General features: G+C 35.2%; 3 protein-coding genes across 3 annotated transcripts; all 3 read left to right on the plus strand.

The window, feature by feature from the left end:
• The first annotated feature begins 250 nt into the window (after positions 1-250).
• On the plus strand, positions 251-3397 carry LOC117605622 (uncharacterized). The gene is made up of 3 exons (XM_034327153.2): positions 251-378; positions 1732-1828; positions 2361-3397. Exons 1-3 carry the CDS (start codon positions 364-366, stop codon positions 2579-2581), a joined length of 333 nt encoding a protein of 110 aa, XP_034183044.1. The 5' UTR covers positions 251-363; the 3' UTR covers positions 2582-3397.
• A 2088-nt stretch (positions 3398-5485) lies between these two features.
• LOC117605556 (uncharacterized) lies at positions 5486-8533 on the plus strand. The gene is made up of 3 exons (XM_076691997.1): positions 5486-5502; positions 5552-5763; positions 6865-8533. The coding sequence occupies exons 1-3, from the start codon at positions 5486-5488 to the stop codon at positions 8445-8447; spliced, it is 1812 nt and encodes a 603-aa protein (XP_076548112.1). The 3' UTR covers positions 8448-8533.
• Positions 8534-11135: 2602 nt separating this feature from the next.
• On the plus strand, positions 11136-12482 carry LOC117605620 (uncharacterized). The gene is made up of 3 exons (XM_034327150.2): positions 11136-11274; positions 11525-11669; positions 11921-12482. The coding sequence occupies exons 1-3, from the start codon at positions 11257-11259 to the stop codon at positions 11974-11976; spliced, it is 219 nt and encodes a 72-aa protein (XP_034183041.1). The 5' UTR covers positions 11136-11256; the 3' UTR covers positions 11977-12482.
• Positions 12483-17286: the final 4804 nt, after the last annotated feature.

A 17286-nucleotide genomic window follows, 5' to 3' on the forward strand; every position in this document is an offset into this window, starting at 1 on the left:
TATAATTTATAATAATTTCACTTACAAGATGGATATCATTGAAATTTTTTATTTTAATAATTCCAAGTTTTATTAAGTCTTGGATAATATTTTCTTAGTTACCTACTGTGAAAATTTACTTTATTCTGGTTGTTTGATGTGAACGGTAGCTTGGCGTTCACCAAGGTTAAGGTGGACGATACCTCCGTTTAGGTACGTGTTGCATTCTAATAAAATCCTGTATCGATGAATAACACTCGATACTGAAAGGGAATACTAAGCTTCGATTGGTCAACCACGAGGCCGAGCCCCGTATATAATTCGATCTTTAGTTTAATGCTTTAGTTTCCTTCTGGTCTCGCGTCGCGGCTGCGAAAGGTCAATATGCTTCCTTTAAAGGTACGTCTTGTGCTTATTTCAAATAAAAGAAAATAAATAACAGCGTCACAGTGATTCTACAAAAATAAAAGAGTATCATATATGGTACCAATTAATGGTGCGGTGAAATTCAATTGCCAGGGTGAAATGTAGTTTGGAAACATGAATGGTTTTTTAAAACAAAGTGAATAAAAATTATCGAATACGAAGTGATTTATTAACAAAGTATGATGAAGTGATATTCTATAAAAAGAATTTCACTTTTTACATTATTATAAGGAAGTGTTCTCCAATTTTGTTTGAATTCCAAAATTCCTTTGTGATTAATATTTCAATATTATTAAACACTGCAGTAACATTTAAAATACTTATGAAGATTTGCACACGTGAAACGTAATCAATCTCGTCACCAAATTAAATAATTTAAAACTACTGATAATAACATTTGAAATAACATATGCTCTATACATAGTTGACACAGAGACAGTGTCATTCCTCACGTGACAATTTGGAAGCGAGTTTATAAACGCACTCAGGTAGTCAGAAGAAAAAGTGAAAATAGTCGAGAATACGAACGTAATACGAATCACGTGAATAACACCGTGAGAGGTGATTGCGTCCTCGAAGGTCCATATGTTTCACAGCTATGAGAACATTGGAGGCATGTTCAATGAACTTTCCTGATCGAATGTTGAGAATTGCGTTCTCCTTGAATAAAACTGCTGAAATTACCACATTGATTCTCCAAACAAGAAACTCTTACAATCCTACTTTTACATTATCTCCTCGATATTCAAATATTTAACTTCTGAGATAATTAAGGAAGGAAAAATTTTTAATTTTTATCGAAAACTTTGCGTGCAAATATATTTTATAAACTATCGAGAAAGCAAGGACGATGACGAAAATCACTGAAAATAATATAGCCTTGGATTGGCTAATAGTAACCTTACGCTTGTCTATCATTTGATCTTCGATTTCGTACTCGAGTTTCACTTGCATTTCGCGATTTGTTGAGCAACAAACCAGGATATTTATACACTAAAACCAGAGCATTTTCGCGATGGATTTGAATGAAAGTGTTGCGGTTACTGAGATCAAGTCCCTTTCGAGAGATAGAAATAGAGTATCAAAGGAAAGAGAGAGCGCTAAACGTCTAATAGATAACGTTTCCAACTAGTTTATTTAACATTTCATGAAATTTCTAAGCTCTAGGAGTGCAAAATGAAGCAAATATTAGAACGCAAATATTGACACACTTTCTATTTACAACTTTCATTTTTGTTACTACTGATTGTATCTAATACTCTGCAATTATAGAATTACAAAATCTGTGAATTAACATTCTTATTTTTAGTAATTAATTATTTGCAGCCTGTTTTGCTATTCACCGTGCTTGGTTTGCTCAAGTTATCGACAGCCGCACCGGACAGTGCAGGAATCGTTGAAATGGTGAACGGATTGGCTTATGGTAAGTTAGTTTCCTCACCTTTCCCTCACAATACATGATTTACACAAATTATTGCTCAATTGTTTTATAGGATATGGTTGAAATACGAGCTGACTATTATTATTACATATCTTTAAATAAAATAAACAATAAACACCACAGAAATAACAATTGGTATATCACATTTAGATAAATCACCACAGAGGACGACACTGACATTCCACATTACTTCATCACGATTTTTTAATTTTTATTCATAATAAAAAATTTGAATTAAAAATTGAAGTTCAAGCTCTAGATTTTAATAAGGATCATCAGAATACAGATTATTGATGATTCTGTACCTTATTACAGTTTTTGTTTCATTAGAAAGGGCAGAAGTTGGAGAGATTTCAATGCACGCATAGAGGAGATTTCAATGCGCGCATTGGAGATTTCAATACATGGATAGGCGGTATTGTACGCTCGTAATATTGTAGCCGACACATTTAAACTTGTTACGTTCCGCTCAATTATTCCATTGCTTTCCCACTAATTACTACTCTAATTGCAGGTGGAATCCCATATGGAAGTGTAACTGGCATGGTGGCGAAGTACCCGGGATTTATGAGACAACAAATTCAAGCTCGACAATTGAATGCTTTCCGAGCTGTTCAACCACTAGCTGTCAACACCAATTTCGGAGCTTCAAGATTAGTGGGAGTGCAACCGCAAACCGTGCAAATTTACAATGTACCAGGTGTCGTTGGCACAATTAGACAGCTAGGATATTGAACATAATTAGTCAGAGAACACTGAAGCATTAAAACTTGAAGGTACAAAACTTCTGTCAAAATTTATGTATATTGTAAACGTTTCATTACATTTATTGTCACATAATGTACGATTTCATTTAGAAAATTCATTAGTTGATATCATTAAAGCTAGAGAAAACGTCTTAGAGTTATTTATTTTATTTCATTAAGTATTGATGTTTTAGAAAATAAGGATAATAGTCGGAAAACATTTCGATTGTTACTTGAGAATGATTTTGTCACCTTGAACCAATAAAATAATTAAAGATTTTAATGTCAAATGCTTAATTAAAGCGCAAATTTTATTCCGGTACGTTCATTGAATCGCTAAGTAAAAAATGAAAGTAATTATAGTGATTCTTTGACAAGTAATCATTTATTTCAATATGATTGATAGCTTTTTCTGTTGACAAAAAATATTTTTACTGTAGAGATACTAATGAGCCATGTAGCATAACATTTTGCCACTCATTAGCAGATCAGCTAGAATCTAAGGAATGCAATTACAAAGTTTGCGAATTGACGAAAGGAAAACTTCACGAAGCTAAACACACATTGCAACATTATGAAATTCTAATTATTACTTTTCTACATTTTTGTGATAAAATATGTATTTAATTAAATTTCTGTAATTCTTATGAGTATAGCTTAGACTTCATATCAAGGGCTATTACATTATGTTAATAAATCTCATCTATTATTATTGTAAAATCGTCACTGAAATAGAATTAAAATTACTTTATTTTCAAAATAATTCTATATCATTTTTACCATGAAGAGTAAGGCGTACGATCAATGAACCTCCTATAAATCAAATCAACCATTCACGTTTCAAAATGAACGAAATTTCATTTATCAATGAAACATGGAAAATTGATGGGTATTATACGAATTGAATTAGGGTAAAAGCGTTTATGGAGAGAAAGTATAAATGACATCGGGCACGGTGTATGACTGTTAGTCGTCACGAGTCGCACGCACGATGCATTACCCTCTACACGTGAGTATATCGACGCTAATACAATCCTCGTTGACTGACAGGAAAAAAAAGAAAAGAGCCGACTATTTCCCAATCGTGAAGATGATATTCGTCCTACATCGATGCACCATGCGGTAACGGGGTCACTTTCTGAGCACGATTCGAGAAAATTGATTTTAGTCTTGTTCGAATCTAACCATGAGCCTGTGGCAATTGTCTGTTACATAACACATTAACTTCGTTTACGTAGAGTACTCTTCAACTATGACATCTATGGTATATTGAATAAACATTTTATAATAATAAAGGAAATAGAGTTTGATTCCTCTCATTGAAACTTGTTATTTTTATTAAGTACGTCTTACGACATAGAGTCATTCAAGTATCACTTGATATTTTTCACTCTGATGATTAAAATTTGGGAACTGCTCGTCAATTTTTGCCTGATTTTATTATTGCATGGTGCAACATAAAAAATTTAAAAGAATTTCAAAGTCTTTAGTGATAGCTATTCAAATTAATATAGAGTGTAATATAAACACCGCGCTAATAGAAATTACGTGATTGCGATTATTAATCATGATTTTGTGAATAGTGTAAAGATTCATACCTGTCAAGCAAATTTTAATGAACCATTCTATAATTCATCACGTACTCTATACCTGTATATTCACAGATACGTGTCCTTGCAAGAAGAAAGGATTAAACGTTACATAATTGCGCTAATTACCATCCGTGTATAACAATAAGAGATAACGTACTCTATGAGTGTCTGAATGTTTGTTCTGAGAACGTGTTCCACTTGAAGTCCATCCAATTAACTGTAAACAAATCTCTAACTGAGAATGAATTCCATAAAATCTTCGTCATTGATAATATTTTTAATTGTTTAAGAGATCCGGTATCGCTCGATGATTTCCCGGGTGTTTAATTAAGAAAGTAATCGTCTACATTGTGTACCTAATTAATGAGCATAAACTGGCATCGTATGCGAACATTTTTTTTTATTCGTCACATAAACGATCCATTGATTCTGCTGGAGTTTTATTCGATACCTTATTTTAAATCTAGATAATGGCCATTCATGAGAAAACCACGTGTTTTATTACGGTGGTGGTGCTGCTCGCACAAATTAACCTTCGTGAATGAATAAACCATGAATGAAACCCGATACACATTCATCTTACTTTCTTTCTGAATTATTTATTACTATATTTCGTTTGATGCACTTGTAAAGTGCAGATAGTAAAATCGAGAAGAATCTCTTCCTTGGAAATTAACACTGATATGAAATCGCACAAATCTGCCATTTCGTTGTGATACAATGTAACGAGTAATGAGTAGTAATTCACCGATGTAATTTTCTTATATGACCTACTATTAGTGACACAGTAATTGCACTCCATTTCCCTGCTTTCATCGATGCGTGCCGCATATTTTGCAATGCAATTTCGATATTGTATAACCGAGGTCAATTATTTTCTCAATTAGTGCGCGGAGAGTTTCGTTCTTAGAATTCCACGGGTTTCAGGAAGTAATAAGCCCGACTGATTTGTCAAGTGTTACAATCTCACGGACGATGAGCTTAGCGAGAATGGAACGGGAAACGCGTAGCAAAAACGTGATATTCAATTATGGAAAAAAAAGAGATAAATACTTGTGATTCTTCCGTACGCTTGTTCAGTGATTTACACGGTACTTTTTATACAGGGTTAATAATCACTCGATTTGCACAATATCTATTGTACGCGGTTTTAGCTTTACGATCAATCAATTTGTGCAATTGTATGCAATTTTGTTGCATATCGATGAATACAATGTTACCAATTATGAATTTTGAAACATAGAAATCATCTTTCGAACGCACAAAAATTTTCATAATTCACTGCACCGTGGAAAGCAAGTATGTCACGTACGAAACGGTAAGTTTCTTTCATTGCGCAATGACAAATAAAACACATCGTATTATAGAAAATTACCGGGCACGCGATCGCAGGTGGCTCATTACACGGGGCTGCGTTACGCAGTCCAAAGGGAAGCCAGGATTTTCCTGATGGAAACGAAAGAAAGAAAAGTGACGACTCACCTTCTGATTGTCGCTTTTGTTCTATTGCAGATAACGGTACTTTGTGCGACGTTCTGGATCCTTCAGGATGACGTGTACGCTGCAAAAAACGGATTAAGTAAGACCATTATCATTTCATCCTGAGAATTTTCTATAGTAATCGCCCTTGAACTGCTTTTCAGGCAATCATGATTATTTTTAGATTGATAGATCGACTATATGATCTTTTTTTCTAACACATTGACAAGCGTATTCTGTTATCTAATAATTTTAAAAGAATCCTTAAGATCAATAAAATAAATAAAAAATAAGGTGACGTACAATGTAAAATCGGTCAATCTTGTACCAAAACGGGGTCAAAATCATTTAAGGGAGAAAGTACAAATGACATTTAATATGATGCATCAGTTGCACGCACAACGTATTATCTGTTACACTAATAAGATTCTCGTTGACAAGAAAAAAAGGGGGAATTTCGAAATAGAGAAAACGTTATAGGGGAGTTTCTCTAGTACCGGACGGCACCTAGTATCGGACATTAGCTATATCTAAAAGAACCGAAATGTGACAAAATTGTTTCAACCGTCAGAATAAAGGAGAGGATAAAACAAACGTTTGACGGTTGAAACAGTTTTGCCACATTTCAGTTCTTTTAGATATAGCTAATGTCTGATACTAGGTGCCGTCCGGTACTAGGGGAACTCCCACTGAACTTCTTTTTATCGAAATAAAAAAATTATTTTTGTAGATTCGTTCGAATTTTGTACAACACAAAACAGAGGAGATCGCCTTTTACATGCCTGCATAATGGATTTCTTTATCAGCATATTAATATTCTGCAATATTTTAAGTATACTTAATAAGATACGACCTTGTACAAAAAAGCTGAAACAGTTCCATTCTGCAGCATTTTTAGCATCCTTAATTAATTACGATTTCAAGTTAGAAAAAAAGAGGAAAATAGTTTCGAACTGGAAGCGTGAGAAGCCATTATTTTTTTCGATATTCCCACTGGGAGTGAAACGAAAACGAAGATTAATTACCACAGTAAACTTTGACTTTCAAATAATTATCTTTCTAACGTCGAAAATCAAATTGGTCAATCAGAGTGACCGATGTTCTCCAAAGTATGTCACGACTGGTTCGAGGGTTGATTAGAAGCGTTTCTAAAAAGATTCTATCGAAACGACGATTTCTAAAATGCTCATTTGCATAATAGATGCTGAGGTGCTGACATCGTTCGCCAAGAACGTGGCGTCGATCATATCGACGTCCTTGTTGGGAGAGTATCAAGAGCAATCGACGAACCAATTTCCTTCCAGTCTTCTGAAAAAGATACAGGATGACCCGTCCTTGCTTAACGCAGAGAATATCGAGAATGGGAGTTTAGAAGAGGCGTCGAAATTCTCTTCGAATCGCCAACGGCGGCAAGCACGTTCATCGAAGGAAGTAAGAGGGGCATTCCAAGACGGTTACATAACGCCGAACCCGCTGGGATACTCGAAATATTATAATCCTGAACCTTACAAGCCGTACGAATATACGGCGAACCATGATGGACGAATTTCTGGAAAGGAGGACGTCTTCAACGTTCAAACCTCGAAGAACACCAACGTAGATACCAGAGGCAATTCTATCGATGCAGACATCAATGCAGCTTCTGTTTATTATTCTGATAGATATCGGTATCCTGCTGGGCACAGGCACAATTCTAATCCTGTTCATCCATTGGTAAATTCGAATCTTCACCCATACTTTGGATTTCAACCTGTTTATCACCATTCGCCACCTCAGAATGCTGGAGGACCAGGTCAACCTTCGGAAATAGAGGAAAATGGAAACGAGAATGCTAGACGTAGACCGTATAATCTGAATTACCAGGCTAATTTTCACGCTCCTAACCACAGACACGTAGGATTCTATCCACATGGAAGACCGATCGAAGGGAACGGTCAACCTTCACCACCGGTAAATGGTCAGGATGAAAGTAATCCATCTAGACTGATCGACGACCAGAATCAAGGCCAATCGACCTTAGGAGGATACGATTATAGTCCTCATTTTCACTACAGACCACCTTACCACGGTGGTTTCTATCATGGTTTTCCTGACTTTCCTTATCACCCTCATAATGTTTCTGATAATCCAGGGTACGGAGAACAAGGAGGTAATTCTAGTGGTGGTTATCCACCCTATGGTCCACCAGGTTTTCCTGATTATAAATACAATCCTTATCCTTACTATTCACCCTTTCCTCCGTATTACCATGGGCCCAGAAGACCCGTCGAACCTCAAAATCCTCCGGAAAATTCTGGTAATGGAGAACCGAATATGTCACCGGAAAACGGACAGGCTGATGGGAATGGAACGGTACAGAATCGACCGCCCTATGGATTTCCACCGTATGGTCCAGTTTATGGGGATTTTCATTTCCCAGGATATCCTCTAGTGGGATATAATGGTTTTCCCTATCATCATTTCAATCATGGGTTCCATAATCACCTGTTTCCATATTTTAAAGTGGGTCCTTATCCTCATTTTCCATTGGGTCCTTGGTATAACCACTTTGGTGGTTATCATCGTCCTTATAATGGCAGAAAACCTATGATGATGCCTGATAAGCCTATGCAGGATGATAAGAGTACTAGCGAAAATGCTGAAGGGTCACCTCCGAACAGCGACGCGGAAATGATAGCAGAGAGCAAAGCGGAAATAACTGAAAACAAGGAGCTTCCTTCTTGGCTTTTTACCGAAGAAATTAAAAAGCCAGTATCTGATCAATCTATCGAGAAGATATCTTAACAGGGTGAATTTGTAATATTTATTTATTGTGAAAAATAAAATATAAAATCCTCATCGATATTTAACGAATATACTCACAAATGCAATTGGACTGATTTTTCGTTATAATTATTTATGTAAATTTTTACACTTCGCTATTAAATAATTTATGAATCTACTTGTGTATATAAAATCCTCATCCACGCAAGAAAACCGGTGTCTATTCACGGTGTCTCATCGAAACGGAAAAGTTTAATTAGGGCTTTGCAAGGTGTTCTTTTAACTACGACACGTGCCGTAACTTGGCATTGGTCTGCGAAACGTTCCCATACTTATGATACACAAAAAAGTTCCCATAGCTCTGGTTGGCCTTATCCTGCAATTATAAGGCGTGCCCACCACGCATGCCGACTACGGTCTAATAATTTTCGTGGCCTCCGCGATCAGGGATTTTGCATATGCGTGTCGCGTATCAACCGGATTGATCGACGAAGATGACTCAAAGACGATTGTTACGAGATGAAGGCAGAGCGCGGCGCGAAGTTTCGCATAGTGTCGACCGAAATAAAGTTTCCTCGAGATCGGTAACAACGCAGTAGAAATCGATTTATCGTCGAGTATTCAAGGTGAACACAGCGATACGTAATATGCGGAAAATCCTTCAATATTCATGGTACTATTCAGTTCAGAGGGAAATAGTCTACGGGAGAACAGGACAAAATGATTACGTAACAAGTAGAAGTGGACATTACGATGACTAAGATCATGTGGATTCATGAATAAAGAACTAGTATCAGAAATCAATCGAATATTGAATTATTTAAATTAATAATTAATGATTTCCTATTACATGCCTCCCTATCCAAATATCCCCTGATACGATCAACATGTCGACATGCACACTAATTTAAATTAATAATTAATAATTTCCTATCACATGCATCCCAATCCAAATATCCCCTGATACGATCAACATGTCGACATGCACACTAATTCATATACTGAATATTGTACGTGAAATCAAAATACCGAAACACATGTTGAGTGTGTTGTAATTGACAAACGAGTTGTTTCAAAGTGATGTGCAACAGACAATCAACGAATCACCAAGTCACGCGATTCCTTTTCCTGGTGAAACGAAATGATTATTCATCTCATGTACGACAATAAAGCATATGGTCATGTTATGGAATCTGCACTGTGTACTTTTTGAAACACTAAGAAATTGTAAGGTAGTATACATCTGAACTCATGTGCATGCATTCCACTTAACACTTAACCCACCAGCATTGCATTTATGCAATGTTTCTGAACTATCGCTAAACTGCCGGCATTGCATTTATGCAATGTTTCTGGACTATCGCTAAACCGCCGGCATTGTATTTTTGCAATTTGTATTATAATATACAGTCTGGTTCGAAGAGTTAGGCTGGTTTTTCCTTCAGGAGACAAATTCTTAAATTTCCTAAATTAGTGCCGGTGGTTTACGTTCGGCAGCAAATTAAAAAGCCGACGGGTTAAGTTCATTGTATAACAAAAAGCAACAAATTAATCCTTCTTTCACACTTACATACATATATAAATGTTTTCGGTTCAAAGGCGATTCGTTGGGTAATATCGTAATCGATGTTACTTACGAGCGTGGCGCATTAACTGCAATTAACGACGAACGCATCCTCGGTTCCACGCGTGTCGCAATGCTGATTTTTTTTCACAATTTCGTTCTGTACCGTGTAATTTCAGTATTTTGTAACGTGATCCCCTCTCGCATGATCCTGTTATGCAATCTTTCACTTTTCTTCTTTCTGTCTCGATCATGATGCTGCTCGTAATGGTATCAGCTTTCTTTGGGTACGATACACACTGCAGTGCCTGGAGTGATAATTAACCCCTTATGCAGTGTTATGCATTTAATATAGGATGCAATTTTCTAGTGAGATTTGTTTGATTTTTATATTGAAGGACAATTAATTCGTCAAAATTTTCCAGAACTGAAAGGATGGAATTACGTGTCGGAGTCGTAATGAGAGGTCAATGAACTCTTGTCTCCTTCTTTGATTTTTCATAATAAGCCTCGTAATCACAAGACACAGTTTGCTGGATCGAGAAGAGATCAAAGGATCTCGAGTACTTGCTTGACAATTGTATGTAAATCTTGAGTTATTACTTGCGAACTCGAAGTGTGGATAATTAATTGATGAATAATGCATGAAACGTTGCTGAATTTACACTCCTAGTTTGTTGAAATTCGCATAATTTCATATTCTCATTCGCAGAAACATGTCAATCATAAATCGACCAATAGATCATAAGATTCAGTAGAAAGGTAACGGAAGGAATACAAATTTTCCAAAAACGAAAAAGGACCTTCTTCTCTTTTTGCATACTTAGAATTGCAAATAAGTGACGTTAACAAATTCCATCGCAATCCATTGTTCATCCCAGATGGTAAATCCTATGAATTAGGCAACGCTATAGAAGGTTTCTCAGTCGAAAACGCAGTGAAATTTGGATGTCAAGGCGTTGTTCACAGGGCGTGCACCGTTGACTATCCCGAAACGCGTTGCTGCATCGTGTCTCTTTCATAATGACGTATTGCATTCGCATAATCCCAGGGTAACAATGGTAGCCTTTGCTATTAGTGTTAACAGAGAGAAGCCAATACGATGCTGAGAAAATTGTTGTCGGGGGCCGCAGCGGGACCCGCCTTTCTTATAAAAGAACCTGTGTCCAACGTTAGACGGACAGTGGTGAACTACTGACAGATACGAAGGAAAAAAATTAGTGCAATACTTCGACCAGCTAACTGGCTAACGTCAGCTGACGGAGAATGGCTTGCCTGAAAATTGTAAGTGCGAGGGTGTTAAAAAATTTCAAATTTTATACCTTTGAATGAAAAATATTTTTATCAAAATTATGATGGTGCATTTGGAATTTTTCCTATTGAGCAGAATCTAGTTTACTTTAGGCAAATTATTAATATAACTTAAATATTTTATTTTTCCTTGGAAATTTAATTCGGAGCTACTACTGATCTACCTTCAACTAAAATAGTTTAAAATAAAATATTAACGCGCCTAATGATTGTTTTTATACAGTACACAGTCCTGCTGCTGGCTGTCATTATCGGTATCGTTTCTGCGAAACCAGGATACCTGGGTGGATACGGATACGGCTACTATCCATTTGGCTATGGCTACAGATACCCATTTTACGGATATGGACACGGTTTCGGATATTATGGTAAGAGAACAAACTGCATGATCAAATTTAGAACGCGACAAGACTGACTCAACGTCAATGTATCTTTTGTATCTTACTAAATATTCAATTTAAAAGAAATTCTTCAATTTTTCACATTTGCATATATGATTTATAAATTCTTGATTCTTTAAAATGAGCAAAATATTCATAGACGTTGTAAACAGAAATCGCAGAGTAGACAAAACATTCATCGACGTTACTCTGTCATGATTATTTGCTTTTCCATTTAGGCTACCCCCATTATGGTTACGGTCACGGATTCGGTCACTATGGTGGCTATCACTAATTGAAAAGATGACATTATGGATACCACGATTCGCAAAGAAGAAGCATTTTGAAGCGATTCTATGCTATCGTAATTTTTCTTGACAAGAATTGACAGTGAAATGCGTTTACTTTTCGTTAGTCGAAAGCAATCGTATCTTCCACCCTAGCACCGTCTGCATTTATCATGCAAGTTCTGTTTAATCATGCAACTAATCGTAGTAATCGGAAAACAACGATGCAGACATTTAAAAAGTGAACGGTTTAGATTGTACTCGATTACACCTTATATCCTCACCGTCGCTTAAGATTGTGCAAGTCGAATGAATAAAACGTAGATTTTAATCGAAACAACGTGTTTAGAGTGTCTTATTATCAAGCCTAATATAAACCCTTTTTTTCGGCGACGAATTAATTATGAATAATACATAGAATGTATGATTTTCCAAGAGCAATAATACCACTTTTTATAAATAAACTAAATAACCAAAGCAGAAATTTAATTCTCATATCAGTTAAAAAATAAACACATGTCACAATGATATTAATTTACACCTTCTTTTATAACTTCCATAAAATAAATGATCCTTTGATCATATATCCTGACGAAATACAAAGTTAACGATTGAAGGAATCTTAAGTTTGTATTTATTAATTTTTTTTCAAAGAATTGAGAAAATCCCTAAATATGGCCTTGTAAAAAACCGACGAATGTACACGTATGAATAGTATTTAAACGAGATATCATGAATGGCGTAATATGAACATATTATCCAAATAAATCTCCTTCTGTTCCTGGTTGCTTTCACGTTTAAGAGACATTTTTAATTATTTCACAATGCTTCACTAAATTTGTCACAATGTTATTATTGAATGGGTACAAAGTTTAATTTAATGTTTATTGCGAGATTAGCTATCTAAAAATGTATGCCAATGCTTTCCTCGAAAGTTTAGAATATTAAACAGCAATCGATGATTAATAATCTTATGGTGACAAGTGAGAAGATATTAAACTGATTAATGTAGGAAAGTGAAACGACGCAATTTTTATATTGAATACCGACAAAATTATGTTCTGAAATGTCATAACGAGTTACAAGCGGAAATTCACATACTGACTTAATTTCATGATTTAGGATTGTTAGAGCTGTGTACCATAAGTTGGAGGTCATTGAAATTGGAATACGAAACTCAATGGCCATTGACCTTAAGTCCGTCGATTTGAAGGTACACGATTAAATTCATGATTCAGATATCATTATAATTAAATCAAGAAATCTTAAATTGATTATTATAGGAGTCTATAATTGAGTCTGTTGCTGATTACTCACCACTAATGTGTTGTTAACATCCGTAATTTAGAGTATGTGGCAATCGAATCTCATGGCTTGTAATTAGGAAATTATAGTTGTCGAAAATCATAGTGTAGCTGTTGTTAATTCGACTGAATTTCATAGAAACTGAGTCAGCGTTGCCTCATCATTACAACTCAAACCATATATGCTCAACATGTAGAATGTCATCAGCACTTAATTAAAGATCACCATTTCATGTTTCCTTATTGAGAAATAGAGGTAATTTCCAGGATTTTATAAAAAATCGTTCAAGTGGAATTTTCTGAATTCGTTACCGCACTGCCTTCATTTTCTCTGCGACCATCTCTCAAAGGTTTCACCAGCTTTATTTTTAAAAAATATTCAAATTAAGTTTTTGCAGTGAAACGTGTCATATAAATACTAAGAATAGATTCCATAGGAGACTGGTCATTTTACTTTTTTGATAAATATCAGAGTTCTTTTCAACTTTACCATCATTTTTTTTCTTGAAGAAGAAGAATGTCTACGATGCGAAGTATTTATTTCTCTATTAAATATTTATAACACCATTTCCATAGGAATCCATCACTTACCTTAGAGATAATGAAGTATCTAATAAAAATAAAAATACTATCTGACGAGATTTCCAACGTCTTCAGTACGGTAACGAAGGTGTTAAGCCTGGTTTACAATCTTCAATAGATTATCATTCAAACTGCAACAGTTTCGTAATTCGTTCTGCACATTATGCAAAAGTTTTCTCGGTTATGAGTGACACAATTCAATCAAGCCTATCTGAGAAAGAATCTTTACTACTGGCAGCATTTCCACGAACTCCTTTAATTACGAAGTTGAACGACGTTGCTGAAGGATGATGGTAAAATCAGCGAGCATGCTATAATCCTGTTTCTACGAGCGTTTCTGTTTAATTGGGCAACCTCGTCGCGATTAAGAGAGAATGCATCTGCGGTGATCCGTATGTGCAGGTGCAGGGGTCATCCGCAACTCTTCGGGTCGTTCAGACTTTTACTTTGCTTCGAGTCAACCGCAATCGACTATAATCGCAGGTTTAACCATCGACGTAACATGTGTTGCTGGTCGTCCTCTTCCTGTTCCTAAAACAAACATGAAATTAATATTAGAAAAATACGACTATCCTGTCAGCTTTAATCTAGACAAACATCTTTTTCAATTCTCAAGAATTGCTTCTTACTTTCGATTGCAATATTTTCAAAATGTAATTCATACTTAGATATTTGATTGATTAACAATTTCGAATACTTTCGTTAATGATTGCATATAAAAATCGGTTAACATTTTTACAAGAAATTAATATTTAAGTTGTAGGTGAATGTACGTTTCTGGAGCCTGATTTATCTGTTCTTCCAGGAATGGAACTTCTTAAAACGACGATTAAAAACGCAACTTTTAAAGGTGTCGGACTTTTAGGATTCTATCCCAAATGTCAAAGTTTTATTTAAATTAAACATGGATTGAGTACGAGGCGAGAGTGGAAAATAAACGTAGGAATCTAACGAGCTGTAGCGAATTTATGTGTTTTGTGTACGAAACTTCGACCTGTGTTTTTCGAATAAAATGTAAAGAAAGCGTTGCACAATATTACTTTTAGCCGTGTTGAGATAAGACAGGTCGTAGTATATATTATATAAATATTGTGAAATCATCTGCGATCATTTACGACACTTCAGGTTTACCTTGATTATACTAAACAGATTTACTAATGATACACCAAATTGCTGTAATTAAAATTCCAAGGTCGTTGATGAAAAAAATACATCGGTGAATTTTTTATTTCTACTGGACCCGCGTCGCGTTTTTGTGTAAATCTCTCAAGAATAAATCCTGAAAAAATTCCCAATTATTGGCTTCCTTTGATTGAATTTATGATATATTAATTTTGAACAAAACTCTACTTAAAGTCGTGGATTAAAATTTGTTTCTCTTCTTTATTTTCATTTTCATTGTTTCATATAAACGAAGACTAACAATGGTCAATGGTACTAAGTTTCGAATCACGAAGAGGATTAAAAGAAATAAAGAATTTTGAAAGAATTATCACCTACTCGCACAGTTCTTCATCTCCATTCATAACTCAGACGCGTTGTAAATCATGTTACAAGCATTATAATATTAGAGAAAGGAAGAACGTTTGTAAATCAGCCTGACATAACGTGAAGAAACGAAAGTTAGATCGGAGATGAAATTTAATTTTCTCAAAATCGTGGCCTTCGTTATATCATTCGATGGGGATACAAAAAAATCGAGCGAACAAGTTGTGTTACCAGAACGAAACTTGTTCTATGAACATCGTCTTCGTTATTGAAAACGATGATAATCAATGCAAGGAAAAGATCGAAGGTCGAACGAACGTCGTTGTGATTACGACCTTTTCTACGGTCGTCGTAGCCCCTTCATTCAGCGGAAAACTAAATACTAAGAGAAAGGTTAAGCACATGGAAATAGGAACTTCATTCATACGTGGAAATAAGGATTTGGTCTAGTTATTAATGAACAAAAGGATAATTATAATTTTGGAACCCTACTGCAGCACTTTTAATTGGTTAAAGGATCATAAGGCAATTATTTTATTCATTTTTGTAGACGAATAAATATTTGCTTAATTAAAGAAAACAGGATTCAAAATTAGATTGGAATATACGAGTAATAAATCCCCGTATAATTGTTTAATGATAAATCTACTATTATCGCAACACCATTCATTGCATTTTTTAAAACTATAATTGTTTCGTATCAAAGATAGACATCGATCTATTGTTTGTCAATGCTGCTGCAACTATAAAGATCCTCTCTCCAATCTGAAAAGGATCGTCATAACAGAGCAATTTCAGTACACGTTGGTTCAAACCCGATTTGCACTACTTACGACCCGTCCCTATCACTTAGCGTTCCGACAGTTTATTTCCATAATCGTGGGAACACGATCGTCAATACATTGCAACAACAACGAAGAAATGTAGTTAATAATCATGAAAATGTTTGCCGTAGAATCGATCGTGTTAGTAATTTAACGTAAAGTTCAGACTACGCTTTTTAAATCTTTAAATGTTTCACTGCTTATTTAAATATTTCTCCATTATTAATGCAATAAAATTTTTAATTGTAATCTAAAATAAAAAGTTAAAATAAGGTTCTATAATTCTATCCTTAATGAAGTGTTAGATCTGTAATAATGACTAAGAGTATTATTGAATACAAGTGTAAAAAGGTCGAAATCATGTTTCGCACGACCTTCGACCTACAGTCTCGTATTAGATCGATTATTCAAGTGCGATTAATACATCTCACTTCTCTTATATTCCCAGATTCGTTCAAGGTTTCATTGAAAAGAATCCTTCACGTACAATAATCAAGCAACAAAGAGATGGATGTTGAAGTAGCGATTGCTCAAGATATGGTCAAATTCAACTACCACTTCCAATTAACAATAATAATCTGTTTCTCATCTTTGCATCATTCGCCTTAAATGTTCCGAACATTTCGAAAGTGAATAGTGTAAATGAGACTGATTAACGTTCGTTAATCAAACAGGTGCACAGTGAATTGAAGCTAATAGATACGCACTGCCTACCAAAAGTATGGGACCACTTTTCAATTAGATACTTATCTTTATAATTGTTACTGAGCTGAGTTAATAATTGGCAAGCAAAGCTTGAAGGCGTTACGAATGATTGCGTCAATAATTATTTTTTTATGATACTAAATAGAACAATTAGGAAGAAAATGAAATTATTTCCGGATATCGTTGATTGATAGAATAATTATCCAATTAGTCGATGCCAGATTGCTACCCGTTTTGTTATTTCACCAGTGAACGTCTTTGTTACGGTAACACACAATGATGGCATCAATGAACGATGTAGGTGCAAATATGTGAGCAGTGAACTCACGTTTCCGATAATTACGACCGATCGAGCATCATTGTGCCTAAGGTTCTTCACCCCGTATGAGAATCTTCGCGAATCTCGATGACGTTG

This window comes from Osmia lignaria, chromosome 14, assembly GCF_051020975.1.
Source record: "Osmia lignaria lignaria isolate PbOS001 chromosome 14, iyOsmLign1, whole genome shotgun sequence".
Classification (NCBI taxonomy): domain Eukaryota; kingdom Metazoa; phylum Arthropoda; class Insecta; order Hymenoptera; family Megachilidae; genus Osmia; species Osmia lignaria.

Coding starts and splice junctions, on each gene's coding strand:
- LOC117605622 (XM_034327153.2), top strand. Junction 1,829..2,360: donor GGTGAACGGATTGGCTTATG/GTAAGTTAGTTT, acceptor CTCTAATTGCAG/GTGGAATCCCATATGGAAGT.
- LOC117605556 (XM_076691997.1), top strand. Junction 5,764..6,864: donor CGCTGCAAAAAACGGATTAA/GTAAGACCATTA, acceptor TTTGCATAATAG/ATGCTGAGGTGCTGACATCG.
- LOC117605620 (XM_034327150.2), top strand. Junction 11,670..11,920: donor ACACGGTTTCGGATATTATG/GTAAGAGAACAA, acceptor TTTTCCATTTAG/GCTACCCCCATTATGGTTAC.